Here is a 16763-nt window from a genome sequence, read left to right as displayed (position 1 = left end):
AACATGCCCTCAAAAATAGACTGGGGGGGGGGGAACCCTCTACTTTGTTGAGGGCACAAAGGACAATCCTGCTTACTATTTACCTTTCCTTTACAAAAAATATTCACTTGTTGAATACAGCATTGCGTATTTTTACATTTGTTTTGGGAATTCATTTTGTTTCCTGTCTTCCAAAAATTAGCCACCTTTCAGGGAAATGCAGAAAATGCTGTGAGTCGCTGGGAAGAAAGGGTTTTATGGTACATAGAGAGAGAATGAGATCAATCTGTGTGAATCCCATCAGAGACCTTCTAAGGAAAGGGTTTCTGACTGCTGCAACAGAGCTATAAAGAATGCTAGATCGGAAAGGCAGGTTTACTTGTCCTTTTTAAATTTGTATTTTCAAAACTGGTGACTTTCTTAAATTGGAAAAAAAGGAAAGAAAGGTGAATCTTGACAGCTGCCTAATTATGTATGAAGTTAGATGTGCATTTTTCACAAAAGGTTTTTTTTTTAATTATTCTGAATAAGCACCACGTGTTTCAAGCTGTAACTTTTCAATTTATAATGTTTCAAATCTTACGACTCCGTGATGGGCTAAGCATAGCTTTGGGATGGATGTTCTCTCAATCTTCTGGTAAAATGTGAACAATTATATTAATTCCTAATGTGTGAGAAATTATTAAGTTTTTACATTTACATCAGCCACATTTAATGCAATTAAAGCAGCAGCAATTGCAAAAATATGTAATCACAATTATATCATTGTCTTCCAAACAGCATAAAAAATAAACATTAGCTCATTGTTGATCCATGTCTAGAATTTGTCTGTTACAAAACACTAATAACATTTCTTGTTTCACATTATTTATTTTTTTCACTTGCATTTTCTGAAAGAAACACTTTCTATAACTATATGCCAGTGGGAATAAACCAAAACCAAACTGCTTAATTTTAAAGTTTCTTCAACTGAAATGGATTGAAGTTTGCAAAGGAGGTTGACAAGGATACCGTTTCCTTGTAAGGAGAATAATCTTTTTTTAAGGTGGATTCTTCTGAAGCAGAATATTGCTTTGCAACTAAACAAGAGACGTATGAGAGGACATCTAACAGGCTTGGCAACGTTGTAATTGGAGTTGCTGTGATGCAAACAGTGGTTAAAGAAGCATCCAGTGCTCATCCAATACAAATGAATAGACCGGCTATATTCCAGCTGTGCCTGTAACCACACTAACCTCTTAACTAATACCAAATGCCGACCTCCAAGTCTGATTTTATAGGCCAGTGAATGCCACAGTGTAGAATGTCGCAGGCATTTTCACAGTCACTTAGCAGCCACCGACAAGGAATTCTGAGGATAATAAGGGTAACCAATTTACAATGTGTTATATGCTCCAATACCAATGTCCAATACTATAAACTGAATATGTAAGCATACAGGCTAACCTTGGCCTTAAAAGCATCTATTTCTGAGACAGTTTAGAGAGAGATTCTGCACAAGTACACATTTAGTCATTATTTTTGTCTTAGGGTATCATTTACTTTTTCCAAGTATTTGGCCTGCTTCGATGGAATGATAATGAGGCCTCCTTCCCTTCTTAAGGAGTTTTCTGTTAAAAGTACATTTTGAAAGTTTAAGAGCTTTTGCAGTTGCTAATGCCGCAGCTTCCCATTTGCCTACAAGAAGTTCAGATCACCAAATTTTCAGAAGTTAAAGTACTTGTTTCACCTTCATTTAACTCAAAATATCCAGGCAGGTTAAACATTTGTTGTTCTAAGTCAATCAAACCAAAGGAAGTGTTGTCATAGAAGTGGCATCCAGTATCCGATGGAAAGCTTTGACATTTGCTCTTTCTATACTGTGAGGGACTCAGAGTCTCTACTTTCTGGTGACCATCCTTAAGAGTTAGGAAAGTAGACTCCTTCCTCCAAGCACCTGCAGGATTTAAAACATGTCCACTTCTGGTTCTCCTATGTTCTGATTTATCAGCACAAGATACAAAAGATCCCAGTGGACGATTGTGAACCAGATCTGGTTTCTTCTCTGGAAGTTTCTGTTTGTGAGGAAGAGGTCCCCCCCAGCTCAATGACTCTGTGGTTAAAGGAATGCTGTGATACAATTCAAGTTCCATAGTGTTCTGTGCTGTATTTTTAGATTTAACACAATGTTGTTTTTCCATAACATGATTCCAGAGTTTGGCCCTGCAGTGGTTGAATGAAGTCTGACTTTGTGTAAGGGTAGACATGCTTCTTTTCCGAAACGGTTTTGCTCTTCTAGTTTCGTGGAAACTTGCTGTTCTTCTGAACTGTGAACTTTTTTGGTATCCTCTTTCTGTTGACTCTCCTTTGTTATCACAATATCTAGGGTGGTTTCTTCCCATTAAGGAGTGATTGGGGCTCAACACAGAATTGGCCTGCAATAATGTGCAATCCATCCTAGAACAGGGTCTGTCCCCTGATAACCTTAGATAATCAGGTGGCTGTTCTGGAAATGGAGATTTTATTCTAAACTTACTTGCAGCAGCTACCTCCTGGTTTTCTGTTTTCACCGTGTCCATGAGAGGGTTCTGAGCCACATGATAAACTTTGGTTGTTTCTGTAAGTCCCTTTTTCTTCATTTCTTTCAACTGCTGCTGGGCGAGGCGATAGCTGTAAATGGGAGGGATGATTTTATGGGCACTGGACTGCAAACTCTCATGAACTAATCCTCCTCCATCTTCGGGGACCAAATGAAGGCTTCTCCTGAAATTCAAGGTTATGTCAGAAGCTTCTCCTGGAGAAAAACAAGAGGTTTCTCCCTCGGAAAAGCTTTCTTGTTGAGGTCTGTCTGGGCAAATATCCTCTTCGTCGGAATTTTTTCGGAAGCCAGGTGAATGAGTGGAGTCACAGTTAACTGGACTGCTGCACTTCTGGGTTCTGCAAAGCTTCCTCCATAAGGTGATAAGGATGGTTGCAAAGATTATCGATAAGCATAACGATATCCCAGTGATAGTTATCAAATTATTGGCAGCTCTTTCAGGAGATAATGGTTTGAGGAGGCCAGTTGTAGTGACTGAAACAAAGAGCAAAGACATCAGAAAACACAATTTATAACTGCCAATCAACCCAACAAATTAAAAAGCTTACCGATTTCCACTCTATGGCCTTAAAGCACTTTTTAACTATTTCAGCATTGGCTTTCTGATATCACCGTATGCCAGAACTTCACAAGTTGAAATGCAATCGTTTTAAGACTGATTTCCGATGCTTGGATATATGTAGCTTTGTAATCACTGTTTTTTATTCAGATGTGGTGTTGGAGCTGGTCCAAAATAACTTTGGAGCCATTTTTCTCTCTGTCATAACTAAAATGTATTGCACTATTAAAACATAGTAGAAATGTGTGCTATTTGTGCAATAGTGACAGCTTCATTTGAACAACTTGATGGCTATTCTGTCTAGTCAGGAAACAAGACATTTATAGTAAAAATCTACTTTGCTGGGACATTTTGGAGGTGCTCTTCGTGTTCATGATTTTGTGAAACATTTTTGAGTTATGTAAATTAAGACTGTGTAAAAGAAATAAGCTTGCCATCTCAGACAAGTCAGGTATTTGGGCCCACAGAAAGCTCTGTTGACCAGGAAATAGACAACACCAAACAGAAATATTCTCTCTCAAGTAGGACGTGCAGTCAACCTAGTTAAAGCACAGCAAGCTCTGTACCAACCTAAATCTTTTAGTTTGACATGTTGTGGACAGCAGTTCCAAATAGGGCTTATCCTGAGTTTCTTAGGAACTTTGTAATCCTGGAGGCAAGGTTAAAAACTGTTAAATACAATGAGAGTCTCAGTATTTGCATAGCTGTCAGTCAAGAATAATTATATGACATCAATTGGTTAATAAGTCTATCTGCTGTATGGATATGTATCTCAATATGTAAACAATATATGGCAGCCTTTCCCAAACCAATGCTCTCTAGATGTATGGGCTTGCAACTTGTAAAATTTCCAGTGCGTGTCTACAATACCACATTTTCACTAGGAGGCTTTAAATGGCAGTACCCTGGGAAATGTTGATTACATGAATACATTCATATATGCCAATCAGACACAACTCTATACTTGGATTTTCTTCCTTCAATTCTGCCTGCCCTAGAATTCCATGCTGACTGGGCAGAGAGATCTCTTGAATACATACAAAAATAATGCGAAGTTGTATAGACTATAGTGTTTTTGAAACATCAAGCTTACATACTGGGGCATTCCTCCAAAGAACACGGAGAAGTTTCTTGTTGCCTTCCTGAGCAACCGTGCATCATGTGGACTGGGGAAGGCATGAGGCATTCCCGATAACGCTCACGAATGCCACCTCCACAAGTGGCACTACACGAACTCCAGGCTTGCCAGGTGCTCCAGGATCCTCCTAGGAATACATAAATTACATTGCTACAGAGAGCCATTCTCTTAAAGCTATCAACCATCCTGCGGAAAAAACAAGAATAATTGATTAAGTTCTAGAAAGTAGATGGATTCAAATTCCTTTTGGAAACTGAATTATCCCCAAACAAAATATAGGTTTGACTTACAACCACGATTGAACCCAACATTTATGCTGCTAAGCAAGACACTTGTTAAGTGTGTTTTGCCCCGTTTTTACTACCTTTATTGCCTCAGCTGTTAATTGAATCACTGCAGTTGCTAAGTTAGTAACACAGTTGTTAAGTGAATCTGACTTCCCCATTGACTTTCCTTATCAGAAGGTTGTAAAAGATCACGTGACTCCGGGACACTGCAAGTGTTATAAATATGAATCAGATAAAAAATATATACAGTAAATCGATTTTCTACCCTCTTCCACATTCCATATCTCTTTATCCTTGCAACCCATCCTTGCTTCTATCTTATCTGTAAGATGACTTTTATTTCTTAAGCAGCACTTCTGCCCCACCACATGCTAGAGAGATTAAAAGTGTTACTAACTGGGTATTAGTAGATACATTTTATATAAATATAAAAAGAGAAAGCCAAAAACATTCTTAGTTACAACATAGTATGGTCTAATTCTATGGTCTATATAGAATGTTGTAATCTTCATGCTGTCCTGTTTCTCGATGGCTTTCAACATTCTGCACAGGTAAAACCAACATATGGAATGTCTGATCTGAGGGGGGGGGGAAGTCTCCACTTTGTGGTGATAAACACTACAATTTCTTTTCTTCAGACTGACACCTAACTCCTAATATGTGACATGTCATGACTATTGAAATATTAAATGATTGTCACTGAGTGACAATGGTGGAGGAGTCACATGTGGTGATGGAGCAAACCTTTTCTATCCAGATGCTTCTAGATTCAGCCCCTCAGCACCTCCAGTTGAAGAAGGTACATATAACAAGCGGCAGGAGAGATTCAAGGCTAGAGAAATGTTGCCCATCAAAGTAGGCAATCCTGAGCAGCTGGTCCGATAAATAATTTGATGTTGTATAAATGTCTAAATTTCACATTGTGAGCGCTTAATGTAGACAAACACCATATGAAAAATTGTGCGGCTCAAAAGTCTGTTCAGACATTGTACTTCCCAATTATAACAATTGCCCGTTAAGCAAATATCTGTAATATGCTAGTTCTGGCCTCTATCGCCAGATGACTCCTCTACGAACAGGGAAAAAAAGAACAGACCTGCCTTGATTCAGATCCAATTATATGTAAGTCATTTAGATTGTATCAAAATCTAAATACCACTGGGCTACAGGTTTCTTACCTTTCCACTAAAATATCTGCAGAGACACTTCAAGAAATGAAAATTAACAATGAGCCCTATCTTCTGGGGCTGCTAGGAACGAATGGAACGCTTTATTCAACTTTCAGAAACATCAGTTTGTCTGTTGCATTAAAGTTCTCCAGATTAAAAGCTCCCAGGTTAGTCACACTTGTTTACCATACCAGAAGAACCTGGCCAGCAAATACCTCTATATCAAGAGTCAAGAATGCTGTCGAGGGTCACTTTCATCTCTATTGAGTCAGGACTGTGTTCCCTTGGACCATTTCCTTTTTCCTTCTTTCCTTCCTGATCAATAAGTTGCTAGGATGGGAGAAATCATTCTTGCGAGTGATTTGAAGCAGTTGGTTGGGAAGGTTTTTAATAACCTCAAAATAGGGATAACTGTACCAATATATGGATCGTGATGTCTCCTGACAGTTACCTTGTTTATGGCATGATTTTTCCCACTTGTCCACTATCTTAATTCTCATTTCCCTATACAATAAGTAACAGCAGAGCTTGGATAGATAATGGAGTCAGAGGGAAAATGCAGCTCTACTGGAATTACCAAAGGGTTTATGCTGGCAGTCTTGGTTCTAAGCCTTTAGTAACACTTTCAAACTGAGAAATTAAAGAGGTGATTCATTTCCTGGCATAGAAGTCATGTTTAGTTTTTGTACGTTGGGCTGCTGAGAAGAAAAGAAGCAAAACTAGTAAGAAAAAAAAAGCCTGGCAATTAGAGACCACAACTTCTTCATAATTGTAGAACACAATGAATAAGACAATTTACCCCAGAGATGACAACTGTATGATTTTCAGTGGCTTACCCTTGAAGCCTTCTCTCACAGAGAAAGTAGAAGGTCCAGTCACAAGCAGCTACCTATTCAACTGCCAGAATTATTTCTTGAGCAAGCACCACGCAACAGCCATGGTGAGACTGCCTTGTGCCCTCACCTCCTGAAAAGGTATTTCTAATAATGCCAAGCAACAGCCAGCTCTCCCAGTTGGAACTCATTCATATACAGCTTGAAGAGTCAGTCCAAATTAGCCCAAACACACAACTTGTATTGGCGGGCAACGGAAACTGAAACTTATGATCCTATGTAGGAGTTTGGGTGCAGGATCCTAGCACAGAATGCCATGATATCCTTATATCACCCTGTCATAATCTGGCATTTTACAGATACGTTGGTCTATGAATCTTGGCAGTTGTAATCCCAACACATTTGCAAGACACCATGTGTGATCTATTATCTACACAATAATCTTATAAAGGATCATCTATGTACTATGGGAAGAGATTCAAAATGGTTCTTAGTTCATTTCTTTCTAAGACCATGTAAGGCTACGTTTAAAAAAAAAAAAAGACACGTGTTGCATGTCACACAGCAATCAGGATCATCAAATTTCTTTGGACATTTGCTATAATTAATTGAGAAAGAGAGACGTATTTTCCCAGTTGGTTCAGCAAACAATTTGTATCTCACCAGAGCAACTTGGCAAGTTCTTGTGACTGGATACTCCTTTCTTTTTCTGGCTAATGTTTTCACTGTAAAGTCTTGTAGAAAATCAAAGCAGCTTACTCTGCCTTGCCCAAGGCAACCTGGAAAATTTTGTGACTAATCTGGATCTGAAGCTAGTGCTCACCCATTAAAATTCTGCATCTCTGCATTATTTAAATTTACTTGATTTGCCTCGTCCTCCTCCTCATCATCATATAGTATGTGTCTCCTAGAATGGGGAATATTTTAAATATATATATATAGATAAAACAAGAGAAGATATATGACTTGGAATGAGACAGGGGATACAGATTAGATGGTTATGAGATCTGGGCTGCAACAATCTGGACAATTATTAGATGGCAGGAAAAAAAAAGCACAAATAGCCCTCGACTTACAACTATTCATTTAGTGACTGTTCAAAGTTACAACAGCACTGAAAAAAGTGACTTATGACCGTTTTTTCACATTTACGACCGTTGCAGCATCCCCACGGTCACGGGATCAAAATTCAGATGCTTGGCAACTGACATGTATTTATGACAGCTGCAGGGACGCGGGGTCATGTGGTCACCTTTTGGGACCTTCTGACAAGCAACGTCAACGGGGAAGCCAGATTCAATTAACAACCATTGTTACTAATTTAACAACTGCAGTGATTCACTTAACAACTGTGGCAAGAAAGGTCATACAATGGGGCTAAACTCGTTTAACAAATGTTTTACTTAGCAAAAGAAATTTTGGGCTCAGTTGTGATCGTAAATTGAGGACTACCTGTATTTTTCTTTGCAGCCATTCTTGTGGTCTTGTGGATTTTTGCAGCTCACGTCTGGTACCTGTACTTTAGAAGCCATGGGGGGGGGGGAAGTACAAGAAAATGTCTTTCTTTTTAAATAAGAAAGGCAAGACTTTAATGGCATAGTCCAGCCTCGTCTACAGAACTGCATACATAGGAGAGATGGTATATAGAATACACAATTTATCTAGATGTTTTAAAAATTCATAAGCTGCTCGTTCCTTTAATAGTTATAGGAGCATAGAATACAATCCTTTCCCCTTGCCGTTCATCTATCTATCTTTGTCAATGCAAAGTTTTACCATATTTAGCAGGAATCCTATCCTGTGTGTGTAGTTCAACCCCAATGCAGGCTTATTTGTAAAAAGATGATGGATTATGCTTTTGTATTATAGTCTAGTTTCCAGAAGGAATATGCATCCAAAAAGACACTGAAATCCTCCTGTTTAAAATAAGACATTTTGGAAAAGTAATACAAACCAACATTCCTCTGGATTCGTACACATTCTTTTGCCCATGGTGTGGAATTCACTTGGTTGGAAGAGCTAAATTCAAAACAGTATTTGTTTGTGCCACTGTCAAACAATGCGCAACTGAGTTCTATCTGATGGTCCTCTGGATTCAAGATGCTTTCATATAGCTTTGACACCATTTGACCCAAAGGGTTATACTTAAATACAGCAATGCGTCCAGCAGAAGATGTGCATGGAGGAAAAACAACAGAAGCCACAACCGAAGACTCACAAAACACTTCTTCTGATATAACAAGCTTGTATCCAAATTTGCCCACAAGATCTATAGGTCCTGATGAAGCAATGATTGAGCCCGTCTCTGCTGATTTCAGTAATGTAGTCATGTAGGCTTCTGGGCTAATCACATGGCAGTCCAATTTCACCGACTGCAACTCAAAGAGAGAAAGGCTTTGCCTTGTTCTCAGGCCCAGTGTCTCATTTGAGATCAATGTCCCTAGTTCGTATAGGTCGCTGGTTAGAATTACATCCAGAGAAATCACTGTTGCATTTATGGGACATAAATCTTCATTAGTAAACAGTCCAAGCTGAAAGGAATTCCCGTGACCATCTGGAATCCTCCTCAAATCAAAGTTAAATATAGGCCATTTCACATTGAGTAGAAGACTTTCTCTATTCTGTTGGGAATTAAGTCCTCTGATGTTTTCAGAATCCAGCTTGAACCAGTAGCTCCCAGCGTTCGTAAAATGAGAACACTCAAAACCAACCACACCTTGACGCTGGTCTTCTGGAAGCTGTTTTTGGGCAACAATTTGGTTGGTGCTGGCTTCCATGAGTAGAACAGAAATGTTTTTCAGTGTGTCATTAGCATCATAATAATTCTGAAAACTAACAGATACTGTAACATTGCTTAAAGCTATATGAGTCTGTTGCTCCAAGAGAAGTTTGATTGCTCCGAGAACTGGAAAATAAAAGGAATTTGATAGAATAATTATTGAGAAGAGCATGAAGAAGTAGAGCTTACATGATTTTTGGGAAATTTAATATAACCAAGTATAGCAGTCCACCTAAAGCACGGGTGTCAAACTCAATCGCGTCACGTGACGTACCGTGACGTATCATGGCATTTTTTGCCACTGCAGAGCTGGGGTGGGTGTGGCCTGCCTATGATGCATCTGGCCTGCATCAGAGTTTGGCACCTCTGACCTAAGGCATGACAATTCTCAATATCCCTGAAAACTATACTCTGTGAGAAGGGATGCTAGAATTATGGCTCTAAAGCAGTCATGGTGAACCTTTTAGACACCGAGTGCCCAAAAACCAGCCCTGCCCCGCCTCACCCGCTTCACCATCCCCCGTCCCGCCTCCACCCCGCCCGCCCGCAAGGCCATTCACCTGCCTCCACGGCCTGCCATAGATCGCCCAGGCAGCCCAGCAGCGCCATGGAGGCCATGCCCTCCACCCGTGCCCCACAGCATCAACTGCGCATGATAGGGCGTGAGGGCAGAGTCCTGTCCCCACTTCCCGGCTGCCATGTCCTTGGCTGCGCTCCTCCACACGGGCCACACTTGGGGGTGACTCTCCTCTGGGAGGACTGCTGGTGAGGAGGGGGCCGCAGGATGAGACGGGGCTGGGGCGACGGCATGCGTGCCCAAAGAGAGGACTCTGAGTGCCGCCTCTGGCACGCGTGCCATAGGTTCGCCACCACTGCTCTAAAGGTTGCTGCTACCTACCTTAATCTACATAACATGTAGCTCACAGCCTATTAGCTGCTTAATTTACAATCCCAATTTAATTTAAATTTAATTGGGATTGGACTAGAAGACTTCCAACATCCCTTCCAACGCTGTCATTCCAGTATAATCCCAATTTAATGTAATTTAATACCAATGTTCATATGCAGAACAGATGAAAGATTCAAACAGCCCAATTTTGTGTTTCAGAATAGTAATTCTGTCCAAAGTATATGCATATGTACAATTGCTGAATTATACAACAATTCAGTTGCAGTAATGAACTGGCACTTATAATGTGCTAGGTCCATTAATTCTCTCATTCTCAGCTGTTTTTAACAAAAGTAAGCACATCTCTTAACCACAAGCAAAGAAACCCCCCACTGTCTCCACTCCTCCCTCCTAAATCTTCTCTCCCTTACCATTCTTACAAACAAATAATTTTAAAGCCACTACATTATACAATGTAAAAGAGAGCAACTACATTGGCCAAACCTACCTCCACTACTTTTGATTCTCTGTCCCATACTGGATTTCAATTTTTTTTTAGAAAGAACATCTGTTTTTCTAGAAAGTTAAACGTTTCAAAACATTCACTAGCTAACATAAAAGCTAGTAGCTAAACCTTTAGTTTCCTTGATATTTATCAAAGAAATCATTTAAAACTATTTTATATACCAAGGTAAGAGACTTTATCTTCTGCTTGCTTCAATTCAATGGTGGCCGATGTTGTTGCTGTTAAGTCTAAGATTTATTAAGAAATGTGATTTTGGATCCATGACATTGTCTGCTTCCTCACCATCTAAAACCACCACTGAGGGAGGGTCCTTTTCAAAGAAAGTCCACCCTTCATATATGGAGGGCAGAGAAAACAGGGAGGGCAACAGGTTAGCCTGCTTGCCCCCGTTTTCCTCCAGTTGTAGAATTTATAGGAAAGAACCATAACTCAAGTTTCCTCAAGTCATCTACTGAACCTCTTTCAATTTTGGTGCTTTCAAGGGATGATGGGATTTGCCACTCGCTCCATCTGGATATCACATTTCAAAATGACAAGAGTGATGTAGCTAATTTTACCATACATACTCACCATAGTCACAGAGCACAACTAGAAGTAGGTTTGGAAAAATGTTCAACCTCTGTTTCATCCTGATCTGGTGATCTCCCAACTCCTTTTATTCTTCATGTCCTATTTCCAGCCCAAAATAAACTTCAGTTCTTACACATTTCTCTGAAATCGAAAGCCATGGAAATACAAAATCAGAACGGGATGCCTATTAGATCTGGGAGGACCTGCAGTTCTAATTCTTAGACTTTCCAAGGTATCACAGTTCTATTTTCAATCTGACGTCCATCAACTTCTTTCAGCATAGTCTGTGGTCTCAGTGGCTGGAGGATCAGGCTCCACCATATAGCTGTCATTGAGACTTTTATGCAAATAAGAAACTAATAACTACAAAGAAGACTTCTGGGAACCAGACATTTGAAACTGGTGCTTCTCTGTACTTAATTAAGTTGTGCAAAAGCTAACTAAACGAATTCAGGAGCTCAGCAAGGATACATCTCAATACGTAGGCTGGGCTAGCCTGGACTAGATACAGATTGTGTTGCCATAGCATGGCAAAAGCATCCAAAAACGTGCCTTGGCACCATAAGCAATTCAAAATGTTCTTACACTGCAAGGCCGTTGTTTTAGAATAGAAATACACCTGCAAAAAAGTGGTTTCTGAATCCCATGAGAAGCCCCAATGTCCATGAACAAGCCATGCCTCTAGCAGACTAGACCCTCTCGGTGTATTTAACCAAAGGTTCTGGGTTACAGAAAAATTGTTAGATATACACCGATATATCTAAAAATTGTTAGATATATCGGTGTATTTAACCAAAGGTTCTGGGTCACAGAAAAATTGTTAGATATACACCGATATATCTAAAAATTGTTAGATATATCGGTGTATTTAACCAAAGGTTCTGGGTCACAGAAAAATTGTTAGATATACACCGATATATCTAAAAATTGTCACCGATATATCTAAAAATTGTTAGATATATCGGTGTATTTAACCAAAGGTTCTGGGTCACAGAAAAATTGTTAGATATACACCGATATATCTAAAAATTGTTAGATATATCGGTGTATTTAACCAAAGGTTCTGGGTCACAGAAAAATTGTTAGATATACACCGATATATCTAAAAATTGTTAGATATATCGGTGTATTTAACCAAAGGTTCTGGGTCACAGAAAAATTGTTAGAAGAATTGTTAGATAGGACACAAAGCTGAGCTATACCCTTTAACATACTTTCAGTACCAACAATAACATATTACTCTCTGCATTTAGACAGTCCTTTAAAGTTATTTTAACTCTTTATGATCAATTTATTTTCCCACTGCAGACCTGCTCCAGCCTCGATCCTTTTAAACGTTTGCTGCTGTAGCCTAGGGGGTCTGGATTTCAATTACATATTTCATTAGTTTGCAGGGAAATTATCGGGTAGCTCAGAAACTCAGCGAAAGAAGAAGGAGAGAGAGAAATGAAAAGGCTAAGAGAGAAAAATCCAAAAATCATGTTGGGACAAGAAAGAAAGAGTTCATGTTCCACTGCACACGACCCGATTTCACTGATCAACTCCAGAGCAGAAACGGACTGGTGCAATCACAAACCTTTTTAAAAACGGCATTCCCAAAAGCAGCCCAGCTAATAAGAAAAACAACACCGTCCCAGGAATATATATATACATATATATATAGCATTTTCCTTCTTCAGTGCCTACCTACCGATTCAAAAGCGCGCTGGGCAGCGGCGAGAATTCAGCAACCGCGGGACAAGAAGCGTGACAGGCGGAACGTGAGGAAGACCGCAGGAGCCAGGCGAACGCGCGGAAGGACGGCGGGCGCCGTTTCCTCGGCTGCGCGACCTGGCAGCGCAGGCAATCGAGTCCCAATTTTCCCACCCACCCCCCGAAGGGGACCTTTCCAGTTGGCCCGGGGAAGGAGTTCGTCCTCCGCAGCCCCGGGGGCGTCAGGTGAAGAAGTGGAGGAGCAAAAGCCGCGGGGGCGCCAACAACAGCTGGCCTCGCCGCCGACCTCTCGCTCGTTTCTCCCCGCGTTGGGGGCTCATGTCTGGGGCGGGAGCAGCGCGAAGACTTCTCCTCCTCCTGGCTCCCGGAGGAGACGCGCCCGAGCTGGAACGGAGAGAGATGCGCTTCTGGCCTCGGGCGTGGTGCAAAAAAGAGAGAGAGAAAGAAAGACAGACAGAGAGAGAGAGAGAGAGAGAGAGACGGGAAGCGGGCAGGCTGGCTGGCCCGCCCCACTGGAAAGCGCTGGCGCAGCCGCCGAGCCCAGGCGGGTCAGGACTCAGGAAAGAAGCGCGTCCCGCCGCCTCTCACCGCGCCCTTCTGCGTGAGAAGGCCGCCCCCTTCCTCCCCCCCCCCCCTCTACCCGGCTGGGATTTGCGGGACGAGTTGCGAGGCGGGCCAGGACTTTCCGCCGACCGGCGGAACGCGCGCGCGGGCAGAAGTTTGCCCGTGGTTGCGAAGCACGCCGTCGTGGGAACCGAGAGAATTGGGTCTCTCGTCGCCGCGCGCTCTGGGCGCAACGAGGGGATCCCCGCCCGCAGTGCCCGCGCTCGTCTGGTTTCCCTGCAAAATCTCCGCGTGCTTGGAGGGCGGGAAAGAGACGCGGCGGGAGGGTCCGGAAGGCCCCGCGCGGTGCGGGCGGAATGCTTTGAGACAGGTGGAGGGCGGAGAAGAGGTTTTGTGTGGGTTTCCCTTACCCCCCCCCCAATATATTTTTTCAGGGATTTTTGAAGTGGCTGCCTCGATTACCGCTGGAAGGTGCGAGGGACCGACTTATCTGCGAGGAAGGCCTGACAGGCGAAACGTTTTTGCTGGTGAAAGCTGCAGGGTCGCCGTCCGGGCGCTGAGTTTTTCCTGTGAGCTAGGAACCGGATACACATATTTCCTTACCTCTGCACACAAACACACATCGGCAATCACATTTCACTTGCCAAAAAGCTAAGCTAAAAGTATCCAGCAAGACTTCTCCGTTGGATCTGGGCTTTGACAACTGACAGGACAAATGATGGAAACTGATCCAGGAGAGAAGCAACATGGAATTAAGAAGGAATTTCCTAAGAGTTGAGAACAATTAACCGATGGAACAACCTGCCTCCAGAAGTTGTGAATGCTCCAACACTGGAGGCTTTCAAGAAGAGACTTGTCTGGGATGGTATATAGACTAAGGTCTCCTGCTTGAGCAGGGGGTTGGACTAGATGATCTCCAAGGTCCCTTCCAATTCTGTTATTCTACCTTTCAGTTGATCTGAAAATGGGTGAAACAAACAACTATTGTAAAGGGCCAAATAATGTCTATAAGAGCCTGTTCAGCTGGGAAAGGTTATAAGCTAGACTAGAGGAGGATATAGGCCCTGCCATCTGTGGCTAGAGATGCCAGATTGATCATCTTTGTGGGAATGAAGGCAAGCGCTCCCTGTGATAAATGAACAGATCTATTGAAACTTTGTCAAATGGTGAATGAACTAGATGTATACACTAAAGGAGCTGGAGATACACTCCTTGTTTACAGACCACAGTGGGGACAGACAACTCAGTTATTAAGCAAAGCAATTACTAGGTGAAACTGCAACTCTGCTTATGCTCTTCCTTCTGCTATCTTTTGTTAAAGTTTACAGATCTGCAAACATCATAAAGTTACTGCTGCTACCAATGTAGATGCTTTCAAGATGGGATCAGTCAAATTAATGTAGGCTGAGACAAACAAGGATTCCTACTTATAATAGCTGTTACATTTTTCTGATGCAGGAGGTACTAGTGGTTTCTGTCCTTTGTATAAGCATCTGTTTAGTCATTTTAAAATAGGTTACAGGAGTTTATAAATCTGTAATCTTCAGGGTCTCAAGTCACCAGGACCCTCGTTGTATTAAAATGTGCTACCATTTTAATACATTTCTGCACCAGTCCACCAAGATGGCATTTGTATAAGGAAAATGCATACATATGGACACACCAGCAAAATTATTGCAAGGGGGGAGGAGGGGAAGAAGAAAACTTTTGTTCTTTTATTCTCCCCATATCTGTTTTATGAACTGAACTTTGTGGGTTCAGTTAAACAAGGCTAAATAATTCTGCTCGATTAGCCATGCATCAAGGGTGTTTGCAGTGGAGTTTTCATTTCCCTTGCCGCCCGGAATGAGATGACAAAGTTGCACTGGCTAAGGAGCTCAGCAAATTCCAATCCATGGCAGCCTTGAAGTCAGCAGCCAGAGACAATATATAGGCAATGATATTCCCAGCAGCAAGGAAGAAGGTCACATATGTCATCTTCTTCCTACTATATTTACTTTATTAGTGGGAAGTGGGTTTACTTTTCACTGCGCTTTTATTGAGAAATTTAAAAAGGTACATTTCTAGTTTTGGAATGATCAGAACAAGATACAAATGCTATTTCTTAACCGATTTAACAGAGTGTACAAAAAAAAATCACAAAAAATGCAGTCTCAACAACAAGATAATCAGTACTCTTCCCTCAAAGTAATCTAGGAATCACACAAGGAAAGGGAGGGTGGTCTACATATTTTCTTGAAAAGAAAAATATCAAGTACAAAGGCACTGATTCTTTTGGCGAATTAAGACATAAACAATTAACAAACGTATTTTTCCCAGTTATGGGCAACCACTCGCCAAATGAGCCCACCCAGCTAAATTTTATTCAGAAGACTGTCTCTCACAGGCATTCTACTTATAACACTGGTTGCTTTAAACAGATTTACTGAAATCCACAGGAACTGCTGCCAACTATAGTCACAGAAAAATACTATGAATTTCTTTCTAGCAGGATGACCTCACATACACTTTAATATCTGAAAGTAGCAAAAAATAGAAGTATAAAATTAGCTGTCATATTGCACAACAAAAATATAATTGCATCAAACAATCAAAATGGGAGATGACAGCAACTTTTAAAAAGATTGCACTGGCAAAATGACTTATTCTCTAGGCTTTAAAATGTCAGTGAATTCAGCTGAAAATACAATCATAGAGTCAGAAATGTAAAGAAGTACAATCCTTGTATTTGTAGTTTATGCGTTTAAAATTAAACTATTTTATTTTTTATCAGAATAAACATTCAAATGATTTCTATGAATACAATAGCTACATGACAGCTTTAATACCTTGTTTTGGCATTCATGTATGTTTTAGACGCTCCTGATGCTAAAACCCTATTGGCTATCCAAGTGTGAACTGCGGATCTGTGGGGAAACAGATCTTATTAGAATAAAGGGGCAATGAGATTATTAGTATTTAACAGGCTATAATCTTCTTAAAAAGAATAGATCATTTGTGAAACCAAAGACTTCTCTTTTTGTTTCATTTAAACTGATACAGTACCAGCAAATTTTTCAAAGACAAAAGAATGAGCAAATGTTTCATCTTTATTTTTTAATATAAAGATGAATCATAAAACACTGTGTGGCTTAGAAGGACACATAGCAAATGTCCTTCACAGTTATGCCAAAGAAAAG

General features: G+C 40.9%; 1 protein-coding gene across 1 annotated transcript; it reads right to left on the bottom strand.

Moving 5' to 3' along the window:
• Positions 1–674: 674 nt before the first annotated feature.
• THSD1 (thrombospondin type 1 domain containing 1) lies at positions 675–11365 on the bottom strand. The gene is made up of 4 exons (XM_015818670.1): positions 11308–11365; positions 8498–9448; positions 4214–4381; positions 675–3031 (listed from the first exon to the last, which is right to left on the bottom strand). The coding sequence occupies exons 1-4, from the start codon at positions 11363–11365 to the stop codon at positions 1668–1670; spliced, it is 2541 nt and encodes an 846-aa protein (XP_015674156.1). The 3' UTR covers positions 675–1667.
• Positions 11366–16763: the final 5398 nt, after the last annotated feature.

The sequence above is a fragment of the Protobothrops mucrosquamatus genome, unplaced genomic scaffold, assembly GCF_001527695.2.
Source record: "Protobothrops mucrosquamatus isolate PMUCROS unplaced genomic scaffold, P.Mucros_1.0 scaffold778, whole genome shotgun sequence".
NCBI lineage: Eukaryota > Metazoa > Chordata > Lepidosauria > Squamata > Viperidae > Protobothrops > Protobothrops mucrosquamatus.
The sequence above is the reverse complement of the archived record's forward strand: the minus strand, read 5'-3'. Positions and strand labels throughout refer to the sequence as shown.

What these genes read in the sequence shown, in the direction of transcription:
- THSD1 (XM_015818670.1), bottom strand. Translation starts at nt 11,365, where the DNA reads ATGAAACAGAGGTTGAACATTTTTCCAAACCTACTTCTAGTTGTGCTC. An exon ending in AGTTGTGCTCTGTGACTATG is followed by an intron (nt 9,449 to 11,307) that starts GTGAGTATGTAT and finishes TTTATTTTCCAG; the next exon opens with TTCTCGGAGCAATCAAACTT. An exon ending in TTCTTTGGAGGAATGCCCCA is followed by an intron (nt 3,032 to 4,213) that starts GTATGTAAGCTT and finishes TCTTTGTTTCAG; the next exon opens with TCACTACAACTGGCCTCCTC.